The sequence below is a fragment of the Brienomyrus brachyistius genome, chromosome 5, assembly GCF_023856365.1.
Source record: "Brienomyrus brachyistius isolate T26 chromosome 5, BBRACH_0.4, whole genome shotgun sequence".
Classification (NCBI taxonomy): domain Eukaryota; kingdom Metazoa; phylum Chordata; class Actinopteri; order Osteoglossiformes; family Mormyridae; genus Brienomyrus; species Brienomyrus brachyistius.
The window spans coordinates 38,803,003-38,818,212 of NC_064537.1; the positions used below are offsets into that span (position 1 = coordinate 38,803,003).

Here is a 15,210-nt window from a genome sequence, read left to right on the forward strand (position 1 = left end):
ACCTACCTGCTTGGCTGGGCTTTACCCACCTCTGTAAATTGGCAGAAGAGTTAAATTCAATCAATGCGGATAAAAAAAAATAAGTACCTGCAGTAAATTCTAAAAGTAATGGATTCAAAATTGAAAATCTTTTTGGTATTCATGATATTTCAGGGGAATGTGGCTTTGGCTATAATTTTTTGAAAGGGACAAAAAACATCAATCTTTCTTAGAAACGGACATTCGAAATTCATAGTGCCAGTGTAATTGTACAATTGATTCTCTGTTCCTGTTACATTCTGCTACAGTGACCAAGGATTCCAAGAATACTATGGCAATGGATACACAGACTGACGTATTAAACAAATAAAGTGCATTCCATCTGTTCTTTCTTTCCAGCACCCCCCAAGTCCCCAGTCATGGACCATTTAATTACTGCACACGTCATGTAATAATGTACAATTTGTGTTTTATTTTTTCTCATTACCATAATCATCTTAATTTTATCATCTTCTCATAATTTCAGTTATAGCTGTTCATTTTTTTTAATCATAACACAATATGTTCTCAAAATTTACACATACAAGTAGCATATTTTTACTGTCCATTTTTCAAATGTATTTACTTTTTTAAACTAAATAAAGTTACAATCAAAATTAAGTAATAAATTAACATTTACATACAGGTATTCAATACATAAATACATACAGATAAATAGTCATCATAAAAATAAAAAACACACATTTTACAAACTCCTTACCCTACCTTTAATCTCATGTAATTATTTTTATTTATTTTGTCTTCTCTCTTTAAAGTTAAATTCACTGTTGTTTTGTCATGCATTTTAACACAGATGTTAAACTTGTTTTGTTACGCTGTTCACTCTACTCCTACTGAATCTGTACTTTCCTCTGCTCCATTATCCCACTCACTGCAATTTCTCGTTTCTTGCGTGCTGCTTTTCTCGGTACCTGTACACCTTCCTTGCTTGGTTCATGTTTCTGCAGACAAATCATCAGCGATTACTAGATGCTTCGTCTTGCCATCTAGGGTTCCCACCTCTCATTCGTACCCAGACTCTCTGCTTGTCGAGAATCTGTGTCTGGGACGACAGGTGGCAACCCTTTGTCTAACTGCATTCCCTGACATAACCAGCGAGAGAGGACAATCGCTGATACTCTTCAATGAACTGTGCTCATACAGGTGAACCAAATGTGCACTTTGCACGTTTGTAGGAGAACACGATAAACTAACCTCATTAACAAAAGCACACCACAGTACACTTGCATACACACTTACTGTAAACACCGTACCATCCCTGTTGTGACACACAAACACTGCTGTTTATGTCTATGGGCAACTTATGGCCCGAAAACAGAAGCACTTGTTGGTTCCAGCTCATGGCTGAATAACAAAAAAAATAAAATAAAAAATCAAGAATCATGGTCACCCAAAAGTGGGCTTGCATCATGAAATTCTGCACCAACTCTAGAGCAATAGTGCCTGTTTTTTCTGGCCTACACATGAGCAAGCCTCCTTCTGTTGACAGCTAAGCAAAGATGACGTCACTTAGCCAACATGATATCAGTCTCTATACCGACATACAGCTTCACAGTACAATGGTAGATCCAGACGACGAGAAAAACAGACCAAACTGAAATGCTGAAATCCATCCACCCATTCAATGAAATAGCCTCTTTTGTCATCTTCAGTATCTTCAAGATATTTACTCAAAATAATCGTGCTGGCTTCCAGGAGCTCCCTTAAATTTTCTCTCTGTGTCTCTATTATTGCAGAACTGTCCATGTTTATGTTTTTTTTTTAATTTTTGTCGTGTTTTTTTCTGAAATGAATCAAATCCAAAATCCATTGGCCCTGTGAAACATAACAAGGAAGTTACTCCTTTCAGAACTAACTATTGTTTCGCAGCATTTAATCAGTGTTAATGTCATTTTGGGCAACTTAAAAATTTTAACAACCAAACAATGTTTACCAGAAAAAAAAACACTTAACGACAAAATAATGTTGATTTTACACACAAAAACTGAGTACATTAATGATGACAGTGATGAACGGGGCAGTGTGTGACACGTGATGTAATATCCTCACCCACATCATGCTCCTCAGCAGGAGTAAGTCCGCACTGATCCCGACTCCCCTCTGGACCCAGAATTTACTGAAAGATGGAGATAAACAGATTGAAAAGGAACTGTACTGTGATGACACACTGCAATACTGGACAAAACACTAAAATCCTGTAATAACTGCCCTTTTCCCCCTCAGGGTTTGCAGTTTGATTGAAAATCCACTGAAGTGGGGTTCCCAACCAGCACATTGTATTCAAATTTTACCAACCAATAAAAGTTGTTGAAGGGCTGGTTGTGTGTGTGGGGGGGGGGGTTGATCGGGGGCTCTGATTAGCTGTTTCTATTTATTTTTCCAGATCAGAGGCCGTAAGAGACGGCATGGCTTGAAAATATATCGCTTATTTTTGGAACTTCACCAACACCTCAAACGGCCAGGATCCCACGAGTCGGTGGAAAACTGCCTGAGGACTACTGGGGGGTTGGAACCTATGAACTAAAAGACGCTCACAAACACACTGTTCAGAACTGGGAATGCCGGGAATGTGCCAAGTGCTTGTCCAAAGGGGTAACGAAATATGAGATCCTGCAGCCTTCAGCTACTGATGATCGAGATAGCCGCCCCCCCTGCCCCCTCCGGGGGGCTCACCCTCACTCTGGACTTTCCTCAGGGTCACTGACGGCGTAGAGATGGCCGAGGCACGGAAGTTGGGCGGCAGTGTCTCGGAGGAGTCAGATGTGACTCCCCTAAGATCCTTCTCCCTGAACATCTTCCTCCATGAGGGCGAGCGGGTGAATGTTTTTGTGCCATCCTGAGGGAAAGCAGTGAGGTCAGATGTTAGCCATGTTAGTCCACCCATGTTGGGACACCCAAAAAGCTCATCTCTAACTCTCCGGTTTTTCTGTGTAGCTGAGACCCAGCAGGGGTGCGTGTGTATTTTACCTCATCTGGCCTCCTCTCCGTTCCCACGGAAATGAGCGCATTGTACTCCTTCTCCAAGAGCTGTCGGGCCTGGGAATTAGGGGGCAGGGGGAGGAAACGAAAGTGATGAATTCGACATGTCAGCATGACCACGAAAGAGCCCCAGGTGGAGGGGACGGCCTGCCGGTACTGGAGAGGCCCACACCTGTGTGTTCTGGTTGGGGATCTGCAGCAACAGGGCCAGGTCCGTGTAGTCGAAGGTGTCGTCAAGGGCCAAGAGCGACCCGTGCACCCCACTCTCCCTCAGGTTGTCGGCAAACTCCTTCAGACCCACGGACTGCACCCAGCACATGACCCGCTCATTTGACCATACCATCACATCTGGGAAAGGTTAGAGAAAGCATCAGGTCTGCATTAAAACCCACAGTGGAACAATCCGGACCATCTACGGGATGTAAATCTAACCCCCATACATCACTTTTACTTTTATTGTTATTAAAATATAGTCAATCCATCTGCTTATCCAACCCAGGAATACAGTGAACCTGGAATCTATCCTAGACTACATCAGGCAGGGCAAGCCCTGGTTGGAATGCCAGTCCATTATAATGCACTACGGTCAACTTAAAGGTGCATGTTAACCTAAGTGTAGCACTACCTGGAAGAAACCTGTGAAGACACGGTGAAGTTGCACACACAGAACCAGGGGTGGGAACAGATCTCACAGTTATTGTCAAGCAACAGTGCTAAGCATTGCCACCATAAAATGTGGTCAGTAGTATTCCAATTTTTATTATTCAGCTTTATGTTTATCTTTGGACACCTGCATGGCATATAAGTTAATAATTATTATTGGATGGCCTCTTACAAGGCGATTATCTCACTATGAGGCTCTATCTCTGGCTTCTCTGGTCAGGGGTAAAATCACCTTTGTTCTGGTGCTGGCTCTCCTCCCTCTTTCTCTCCAGCTCCTTTCTGTCGTAGTTTAAACGCTTCAGGCACATAATGCCGTAATGCAGGCTGACCCTAAGAGGGATACGCACACAGAAGAGTCAGCGAGCACTGCGCGCAAGAGCAACCGAGGTCCGCTTTAGCTCTGTGGACAAATCTTGCATTAGTTAATTATCGACGAGGCATGTAACGTGCGGCATGGCAACCGGGATGAAAACACACAAAAACAGGCCATTTACAGATTCATAAAATACATCGTTACAGTCAAGTCAAAAGCCGGAATTTTTGGGGAAAGCACATATGCTGACTGATTTAAGTGCACAGCTCATTATATAGCTGTGAATGATGCAGGAATGCTCAAATGGGACTGAGAATTCGCAGAGGCCCACCTGTGGAAGCTGTCCACCATCTTTAACTGGCCCCTCAGCTCCTTCTTGGTCAGGTGGTCTAGCATACGGGCGTCCACCAGGGACTCCATGAAGTAGCTGCGGTACTGGGGCAGACCCAGGCTGGGGAGCCACTCGTTTCCCACCCACTCGTGGTTCATGTCCCCATAGGCCAGAATCTGGGCCAGGGTCAAGAGAGATCCAATCAGCATTACAGTGTGTCGAATAATCGGTCATGTAAGGAGAATAAATAAGCACAACTGCGAGGGGGAAGGAAAGACAGCGATGAAAATAATGTGAAAAGGAGGAATATAGGAAAGCAGAAGAAAGAGGGACAGACAAATAGAGCAGTTGAAGTATTTGATGGGAATGGAAGGTGAATAAGTAAAGTACGGCTTTTTGCAGTGAATTATGGGAAAGCATGGATCCGGGAGCTAAATAGTGAGATTAACTATTTTGTATTTGTGTATTTGCATCTATGTGGATTTATCTGCACTTTTTAACAATGTGATTTAATCTATACTGGAAGACGCAAAATGGCAGAGTTGGTACCTATGACTGTATGTGGAATGAAGAAGGGCAGTAGCAGGGTGCAGGCAGTGGAAATCTAGGCTAAGTGTAACGCGAAATCAGACTGAGTGCTATTAGATGAGACGGGAACGCACCTGATCCCAGCTTATCTCTTTCAGCTCCTTGGATGTGGAGGGAGGTGAAAGCGAGAGCAAGACAGAGAATTGAGAAACAGATTTGGCAGGAGGGGATTGAAGGCACATCGAACGGAGCGGGGCGGGGCGAGGTGGGGCGGGGCGAGGTGGGGAACGCACAGGTAGGATTTGTTTGTTAGTAGTCAGAAATTAGTTGGAAGAAAAAGCACTTTAATAAAAGCTGAGGGCATAAAGGCAAGACCGACTTTAACATTCAATCAGACGAACAAAGAGAAAGAGAAAGAGATTCATTACTGTCAATTAATGCAAGTTACACTTTAAAGAAAGCTGCAAAATATATCTGTATATGCTTTCCCAGGCATTACGTTAGTGTTCTGCTTTCACTGGCCGTGTGCTTTAGTAACGTCACATCATCAAAATCTGAGGATGTACTTTATTAATTTCTAGACTAACACCACTAACCCAGCAGTGAACAGTACTGGGCTTTTTTCCAAGAGTAGTCCATCTGTTTCAGAGAACCACACACAAAGTAATCATGTGGTCAGCAGAACACGAGGGGCGACATCCCTGAGTGGCGGCGGAGGAGGGAGGAAATCACTTACAGGTTTCGTGGCAGCGGTGAGAGACTCCATTTCCGCATGCGTCATCCACACGTTACTAGTCGACTGCGGCCGCATGCCAAGGGACAGAAACAAGGAGAATGCAACAATTTAATTAAATAACATAATAATGATAATAATAATAGTAATAAAGATTAATAATAATAACAACATAGCAACAACAAGAACATTAATAATAATATTATTATTAATAATAATAACGAATGAATAAATAATACCTAGAATGTATCATAAAATATGATAAAATGTATATTATATATAATAATAACAATTAACAATGTTGCCTTTTTCTGCTGGGTATATAAACAAAAATGTATAAACAAAAGCTGGCAAAGCCAAGGACAGCCCTATTCTCAGTTGCATCATGGTGATTTATAAATAGATGTGTAATAAACGGGAGGTGTGCGTGTCCACTGACAGATCGCGTGCTGGCGGGGGCTGAGGGGCTGGTCAGGGACACCATCTCCTGGATGGCCAACCGCAGCTTGAGTCGGTGCAGCGGGTTGCTGATGCCGATCTCCCGCTGAATCTCCGTGTCCGACAGGTTGGCCATGATTGCGCCACTCCTAACATTCGCCCTGCATGCTGCCACATACCAGGCAGGCATGCCCACCCACAGCTAGGCGGCAGACCCGGGGGGGGGGGGGGGGGGTGAGGGGATTGGAGAACAGAAGGCGGAGAGGGGAGATGAGAAGGAGCATGAATGACTGGGCTAGTTCAGGGGTGAAGAAGATGGGCACCTAAGGAAAGACATACATTTACATCTATCAAAGTGACGATTCACAGTAAAATGAATCACTTGACCCTGCTCGAGTGGGGGGAAGGGCTGAGATGGTACATTCCACTAATCCAGTGTTTCTCACCCAAGTCCTCGGGGAGCCCCAGAAAGTCATTTTTACACTCACCCAGCTGCCAACACACCTGTATCAGGTATTTGCTGTCCTTCATTGACTAGGAGTTAGGAGGAAGCAAAAATGTGGACTGTCTGGGTTTCCCTGAGGACTGGGATGACATGGTACATTCCACAAACTCCGTTCTAAGCTGAGATGAACCCTTTCACACAATGAATTTAATGACAGCAAAGCAGTGGGAGGATATGGGGTATACCTCCAGCCAGGACACCACAGTCGGTCCATCCCAGGAAGCGAAGGGGAGACCCTGGCGACAGGCCTCCTCCAGTAACTCATGCCTGGGAGGGGGAGGGACACCAAAAGATACCGTGACAATGGAGACTGGAGGTGGAAGAAAGGGAGATTTCAGCAACGAAACTGGAAAAAGAATGTTATGGCACGAGAAACACCCACAAGGCCTGAACATGAGAACCGTTTTCTATTGTACTTATCTGATACTGCGACATCACTGTTTAATTTCTCCTTAAACAATAATGACACCTGTTTTCACAAGCTTCCCCCAGTCCAGTGCTAACAGGTGAATAACAGTCACAGAACAGTTCTTTAATTACCTCTACTAGCCTAATACTCCACATTCCCTGAATGATCTTAATGATCCACTTTCTGCTGATTTGAATGGTAGTTTTGTTCGATTCTTGCTTTGTTTGACTTGCTTTGTTGTGTGTCTCCTGCTCCAATGCTGCTTTTGCTTGTACTTGGTCATTCACCGGAACCTCATCCTAGCTGCACTTATGCCTAATCTAATGCTTGACAGCCTGTATGTTTGCAATGTGCTGTTTGCCTCACTTGCATGTTACTTGGAACACAAGTGTCAGCTAAATAAAATAAATTTAATGTAATAATGCCCAAGGAAGCTGGTCCTGTAGCCCTGTTCAGTTTGAGTCCACTGGGGGGCTATTAAATGTAATAGTGCACATGTGGAAACCTTAGGGGGGAGGGTGGGAGTTTCTGACAGATTACAAAGGACCATCATGTGACCCAAATAGGGACATCATCATCACAGGAATGAAACACATATGTTAAACGTGGTCCATTGGCCATAACTCTTCACTTCAAGCTATCAGACCTGTTCCCAAGATGTACGGATTCTTACATGGTTAAAGTTTTAGACCAGTGTTTCCCAACATGGGGTCCTCAGGGACCCCCATACAGTCTACGTTTTTTTTCCCTGGCAGGGAGAAAAATGTGGATCGTCTGGGGGTCCACAAGGACCAGGCTGAGAAACACGGTTTTAAACCTTTGACATTAAAACAAGTCTTCTCTTTAGACTTGATGCCTATTCATATCAAGGTTGCTTAACTATGGCCCAAGCTATTGTTGGCCATTTTCCAGGCGTAGGCTGGACTCACATATTACATGAGGAGTTTATGCCCTGTCAACACCCCAGTATGGAGTGTCTATTCCATGCTGACAAAGGTAGTATGATGATGAGGATCCTCCTGCGTGCACGACGCATGTAGTCTCCAAGCACCAGACCTCAAACTGCGAGAGCAAACATCATGCCTCTGGTTTGTGGATGACTTAATTGGTACAAGACTTTCTTCTGCACATAAGCTGTCATGGGGTACAGATAGCCTGTCAAACTTATAGACATATTTTTCCGAAATTCCATTTGTTCACAATCTGTAGCCCCTTTTTAAATTAAACTAATTAACCCCCAACCAAATATATATTACGTTGCATATTAGTTTGGACATTAATTGACAGGAGCCCTGTGACGTAAGATAACAAAGAAGTGATTTTACTTCTTCTTGCTTCGCCGGTCCTTGTCCACGGATCCAGTGAGTTTGGTCAGGCCGAGAGGATCTGCAGAGCTGACATCATCAGAGGGTGTTGAGGCTAAATGAGACACAGCAGACCACATCAGGCGCTGTGACAAGCACGCCCCCAAGAGTGCACAACTCAGACTGAGGGTGGTGGGGGTGTCTCAGCTCTAATGTATTCTTTGCTTTAACTATGCTTTTCCAAAAACAACACCCCACCCCAGAATCCCACCACCAGTCCCAGAGTTACATTACCTAATGCACCATTACCATACTGTTCTATGATCATATGCATTTATACACTGAAACAGCGTGTCATTAATATAAATGTTGTCCAAGCAATATTGTCTGTAATGTATGTCTGTTACATTCTGCCAAGGTCATCTGGACAAGACTTTCGGCCCACTGAATAAATTACAAGTATAATATTCCTATATAGTCTTGCAAATCTGAATTATTGCCAACTGAAATGAGCTAATGTGTACTTTTTAAAAACAAAACACACGCCCGCACCCACACACACACAAGGCCCCTCTATCTCTTCCTCACCCAGGGATACAGATTCCCGTCCCGGCTGGCCCATCCTCCCTTTCTCTTTCTTGCCAAAGAGGCGACCGATGGAAGACTTAATGCTTTTCTTCTTGCTAGACTTGTGGAGGGAGTCTTGGCTGCTGTTGGAGCCGCTGCCGTCAGCTGAAAGGCTGTATGAAAACAGCAGAGCGGGTTAAAAACCCAGAGGGAATAATGGAATAAGGCTCTTAGCTGTCGCCTGCATTGGCTAACTGACCTGCGGAACTCCCGATGGTCATCAAGGCCAGCACCCGGGTGTGTGTGAGTCATCCTGTCCAATCGGAGAGCTCGAGGAGTGGGGGGAGGAGTGGAGTCCACAAGGGCCAGCGACCTCTCCTCCTCCTTGTTGTTCTATGATTTGGGTTTTCAGAACAAATATTTAAATCTCACCGATCAGTCTCTGGTCTTTCTCACGATCATTTCGCACATATTAATGACAGATCTGTCTAACAGTCTCTTTTCTTCTTTTTCTCATATTCAGTCAGACAGACCAATAACACACCTATCTATCAGGCTCCCTATTTCTCTTTCTGTATTTCTTATGCTCAGTCACACTGAATAATGACACACCTATCAGTCTCTAACCTTCTTTCTCACGTTCAGGCACACAGACTAGTGAAACACCTGTCTATCAGTCTCTCTCCTTCTGTCTCACATTCAGTCACACAGACTAGTGACACACCTGTCTATCAGTCTCTCTCTTTCTTTCTCACATTCAGTCACAAAGACTAGTGACACAACTGTCTATCATTCTCTCTCCTTCTTTCTCACATTCAGTCACACAGACTAGTGACAAACCTGTCTATCAGTCTCTATCTGTCTTTCTCAAGTTCAGGCACACAGACTAATGAGACATCTGTCTATCAGTCTCTATCTGTCTTTCTCACGTTCAGTCACACAGACTAGTGACACATCTGTCTATCAGTCTCTCAATCTCTTTATATTTCTCATGTTTTGTCACACAGACTAATGAGACACCTGTCTATCAGTCTCTCTCTCTGTCTCTCTCTCATGTAGGTCACACAGATTAATGACACACCTGTCTATCAGTCTCTCTCTATCTTTCTCACATTCAGTCACACAAACTAACGAGAAACCTGTCTATCAGTCTCTCTCTCTATCTTTCTCTCATGTAGGTCACACAGATTGACACATCTGTCTATCAGTCTCTTCTTTCTTTCTCACATTCAGTCACACAGACTAGTGACACACCTGTCTATCAGTCTCTCTCTTTCTTTCTCACATTCAGTCACACAAACTAAGGAGACACCTGTCTATCAGTCTCTCTCTTTCTTTCTCACATTCAGTCACACAAACTAACGAGACACCTGTCTATCAGTCTCTCTCTCTATCTTTCTCTCATGTAGGTCACACAGATTAATGACAGACCTGTCTATCAGTCTCTATCCTTCTTTCTCACGTTCAGTCACACAGACTAGTGACACACCTTTCTATCAGTCTCTATCTGTCTTTCTCACGTTCAGTCACACAGACTACTGACACACCTGTCTATCAGTCTCTCAATCTCTTTATATTTCTCATGTTTTGTCACACAGACTAATGAGACACCTGTCTATCAGTCTCTCTCTCTGTCTCTCTCTCATGTAGGTCACACAGATTAATGACACACTTGTCTATCAGTCTCTCTCTTTCTTTCTCACATTCAGTCACACAAACTAACGAGACACCTGTCTATCAGTCTCTCTCCTTCTTTCTCACATTCAGTCACAGACTAATGAGATACCTGTCTGTCAGTCTCTATCTGTCTTTCTCACGATCAGTCATACAGACCAGTGACACATCTGTCTTTAGGTCTCTCTTCTTCTTTCTCACGTTCAGTTACACAGATTAATGACACGCCTGTCTATCAGTCTCTATCCTTCTTTCTCACATTCAGTCACACAGATTAATGACACGCCTGTCTATCAGTCTCTCTCCTTCTTTCTCACATTCAGTCACACAGACTAGTGACACACCTGTCTATCAGTCTCTATCCTTCTTTTTCACATTCAGTCACACAGACTAGTGACACACCTGTCTATCAGTCTCTCTCCTTCTTTCTCACATTCAGTCACAGACTAAAGAGATACCTGTCTATCAGTCTCTATCCTTCTTTCTCATGTTGTCACACAGACTAGTGACACACCTGTCTATCAGTCTCTCAATCTCTTTAAATTTCTCATGTTTTGTCACACAGACTAACGAGACACCTGTCTATCAGTCTCTCTCTCTGTCTCTCTCTCATGTAGGTCACACAGATTAATGACACACCTGTCTATCACTCTCTCTCCTTCTTTCTCGCGTTCAGTCACACAGACTAGTGACACACCTGTCTATCAATCTCTCTCCTTCTTTCTCGCGTTCAGTCACACAGACTAGTGACACACCTGTCTATCAGTCTCTATCCTTCTTTCTCGCGTTTAGTCACACAGACTAGTGACACACCTGTCTATCAGTCTCTATCCTTCTTTCTCACATTCATTCACAGACTAATGAGACACCTGTCTATCAGTCTCTCTCCTTCTTTCTCACATTCAGTCACAGACTAATGAGATACCTGTCTGTCAGTCTCTATCTGTCTTTCTCACGATCAGTCATACAGACCAGTGACACATCTGTCTTTAGGTCTCTCTTCTTCTTTCTCATGTTCAGTTACACAGATTAATGACACGCCTGTCTATCAGTCTCTATCCTTCTTTCTCACATTCAGTCACACAGATTAATGACACGCCTGTCTATCAGTCTCTCTCCTTCTTTCTCACATTCAGTCACACAGACTAGTGACACACCTGTCTATCAGTCTCTATCCTTCTTTTTCACATTCAGTCACACAGACTAGTGACACACCTGTCTATCAGTCTCTCTCCTTCTTTCTCACATTCAGTCACAGACTAATGAGATACCTGTCTATCAGTCTCTATCCTTCTTTCTCATGTTGTCACACAGACTAGTGACACACCTGTCTATCAGTCTCTCAATCTCTTTAAATTTCTCATGTTTTGTCACACAGACTAACGAGACACCTGTCTATCAGTCTCTCTCTCTGTCTCTCTCTCATGTAGGTCACACAGATTAATGACACACCTGTCTATCACTCTCTCTCCTTCTTTCTCGCGTTCAGTCACACAGACTAGTGACACAGCTGTCTATCAATCTCTCTCCTTCTTTCTCGCGTTCAGTCACACAGACTAGTGACACACCTGTCTATCAGTCTCTATCCTTCTTTCTCGCGTTCAGTCACACAGATTAATGACACACTTGTCTATCAGTCTCTCTCTTTCTTTGTCACATTCAGTCACACAAACTAACGAGACACCTGTCTATCAGTCTCTCTCCTTCTTTCTCACATTCAGTCACAGACTAATGAGATACCTGTCTATCAGTCTCTATCTGTCTTTCTCACGATCAGTCACACAGACCAGTGACACATCTGTCTATAGGTCTCTCTTCTTCTTTCTCACGTTCAGTTACACAGATTAATGACACGCCTGTCTATCAGTCGCTCTCCTTTTTTCTCACATTCAGTCACACAGACTAGTGACGCACCTGTCTATCAGTCTCTCTCCTTCTTTCTCACATTCAGTCACAGACTAATGAGATACCTGTCTATCAGTCTCTATCTGTCTTTCTCACGATCAGTCACACAGACTAGTGACACATCTGTCTATCAGTCTCTCAATCTCTTTATATTTCTCATGTTTTGTCACACAGATTAATGACACACCTGTCTATCAGTCTCTCTCCTTCTTTCTCACATTCAGTTACACAGACCAGTGACACACCTGTCTATCAGTCTCTCTCCTTCTTTGTCATGTTCAGTCACACAGACTAGTGACACCTGTATATAGGTCTCTCTCCTTCTCTTTCCCACATTCAGTCACACAGACTAGTGACACACCTGTCTATCAGTCTCTCTCTCTGTCTTTCTCTCATGTAGGTCACACAGATTAATGAGACACCTATCTATCAGTCTCTCTCCTTCTTTCTCACGTTCAGTTACACAGACTAGTGACACACCTGTCTATCAGTCTCTCTCTCTGTCTTTCTCTCATATAGGTCACACAGATTAATGAGACACCTGTCTATCAGTCTCTCTCCTTCTTTCTCACGTTCAGTCACACAGACTAGTGACGCACCTGTCTATCAGTCTCTTTCTCTGTCTATCTCTCATGTAGGTCACACAGATTATTGAGACACCTGTCTATCAGTCTCTCTCTCTGTCTTTCTCTCATGTAGGTCACACAGATTAATGAGACACCTGTCTATCAGTCTCTCTCCTTCTTTCTCACATCCAGTTACATAGATTAATGAGACACCTGTTTATCAGTCTATACCCTTCTTTCTCACGTTCAGTTACAGACTTGTGACACACCTATCAGTCTCTATCCTTCTTTCTCATGTTCAGTCACACAGACTAGTGACACACCTATCTATCAGTCTCTATCCTTCTTTCTCATGTTCAGTCACACAGACTTGTGACACACCTGTCTATCAGTCTCTGTCCTCCTTTCTCACATTCAGTCACATAGACTAGTGACACACCTGTCTATCAGTCTCTATCCTTCTTTCTGACATTCAGTCACACAGACTATTGACACACCTGTCTATAGGTCTCTATCCTTCTTTCTCATGTTCAGTCACACAGACTAGTGACACACCTGTCTATCAGTCTCTATCCTTCTTTCTCATGTTCAGTCACACAAACTAGTGACACACCTATCTATCAGTATCTATCCTTCTTTCTCACGTTCAGTCACACAGACTTGTGACACACTTATCTATCAGTTTCTATCTTTCTTTCTGACATTCAGTCACACAGACTAGTGAGACACCTGTCTATTGGTCTCTCTCCTTCTTTCTCACGTTCAGTTACAGACTAGTGACACACCTGTCTATCAGTCTCTATCCTTCTTTCTCATGTTCAGTCACACAGACTAGTGACACACCTGTCTATCAGTCTCTATCCTTCTTTCTCACGTTCAGTCACACAGACTAGTGACACACCTGTCTATCAGTCTCTATCCTTCTTTCTCATGTTCAGTATCACAGACTAGTGACACACCTATCTATCAGTCTCTATCCTTCTTTCTCATGTTCAGTCACACAGACTAGTGACACACCTATCAGTCTCTATCCTTCTTTCTCATGTTCAGTCACACAGACTAGTGACACACCTGTCTATCAGTCTCTATCCTTCTTTCTCACGTTCAGTCACACAGACTTGTGACACACCTATATATCAGTTTCTATCTTTCTTTCTGACATTCAGTCACACAGACTAGTGACACACCTGTCTATCAGTCTCTATCCTTCTTTCTCATGTTCAGTCACACAGACTAGTGACACACCTGTCTATCAGTCTCTATCCTTCTTTCTCATGTTCAGTCACACAAACTAGTGACACACCTGTCTATCAGTCTCTCTCCTTCTTTCTCACGTTCAGTCACACAGACTTGTGACACACTTATCTATCAGTTTCTATCTTTCTTTCTGACATTCAGTCACACAGACTAGTGAGACACCTGTCTATTGGTCTCTCTCCTTCTTTCTCACGTTCAGTTACAGACTAGTGACACACCTGTCTATCAGTCTCTATCCTTCTTTCTCATGTTCAGTCACACAGACTAGTGACACACCTGTCTATCAGTCTCTATCCTTCTTTCTCATGTTCAGTCACACAGACTAGTGACACACCTGTCTATCAGTCTCTATCCTTCTTTCTCATGTTCAGTCACACAAACTAGTGACACACCTGTCTATCAGTCTCTATCCTTCTTTCTCATGTTCAGTCACACAGACTAGTGACACACCTGTCTATCAGTCTCTATCCTTCTTTCTCATGTTCAGTCACACAGACTAGTGACACACCTGTCTATCAGTCTCTATCCTTCTTTCTCATGTTCAGTCACACAGACTAGTGACACACCTGTTTATAGGTCTCTCCCCTTCTTTCTCACATCCAGTCATATTGATTAATGACACACCTGTCTGTCAGTCTCTTTACTTCTCTCTCTCTAGTTTTCACGTTCAGTCACACAGATTGCTGCCTCACCTGTCTCTCGTTCTCTCGGGCAGGAGAGTGAGGCAATCGGGGTGTTGAATGTCCAGAGCTTGGAGGTGACGGGGAGGCCAGAGTAGAGGAGGTGAGAGATGATGGAATGAAGCCCCTCCCAGTCCCACCCAATGAGGTCGGAGGAATTGGAGGCCCATCCAGAGCAACACTGCTGACTCTGCTCTCAATCTCTTCCGCCCTTAGCTCTGTGCTTTCTTTCTCCTCTTGAATCAGTCTGGATGAATGGAGAGAATAAGCAGCAGCAGAGTGTTCTTAACACAAACTCAACAAGTATCCTGTGTGACTC

The 15,210-nt window shown here is 43.6% G+C and overlaps 1 protein-coding gene across 1 annotated transcript in view; it reads right to left on the reverse strand.

Annotated features, from left to right (window-relative positions):
• Positions 1–431: 431 nt before the first annotated feature.
• The window catches only part of LOC125742871 (liprin-alpha-3-like), a 30,658-nt gene continuing 15,879 nt past the window's right edge, over positions 432–15,210 (reverse strand). The window contains exons 18-32 of the mRNA XM_049015286.1: positions 14,904–15,138; positions 9,069–9,202; positions 8,831–8,982; positions 8,264–8,357; positions 6,715–6,796; positions 6,026–6,226; positions 5,590–5,652; positions 4,988–5,014; positions 4,326–4,501; positions 3,914–4,011; positions 3,191–3,366; positions 3,007–3,075; positions 2,713–2,875; positions 2,089–2,155; positions 432–1,854 (exon numbers count right to left, since the gene is read on the reverse strand). Of these exons, the coding sequence (XP_048871243.1) occupies positions 2,103–2,155; positions 2,713–2,875; positions 3,007–3,075; positions 3,191–3,366; positions 3,914–4,011; positions 4,326–4,501; positions 4,988–5,014; positions 5,590–5,652; positions 6,026–6,226; positions 6,715–6,796; positions 8,264–8,357; positions 8,831–8,982; positions 9,069–9,202; positions 14,904–15,138 (1,723 nt within the window). The 3' untranslated portion in view covers positions 432–1,854; positions 2,089–2,102. The remainder of the gene's footprint in view (positions 1,855–2,088; positions 2,156–2,712; positions 2,876–3,006; positions 3,076–3,190; positions 3,367–3,913; positions 4,012–4,325; positions 4,502–4,987; positions 5,015–5,589; positions 5,653–6,025; positions 6,227–6,714; positions 6,797–8,263; positions 8,358–8,830; positions 8,983–9,068; positions 9,203–14,903; positions 15,139–15,210) is intronic.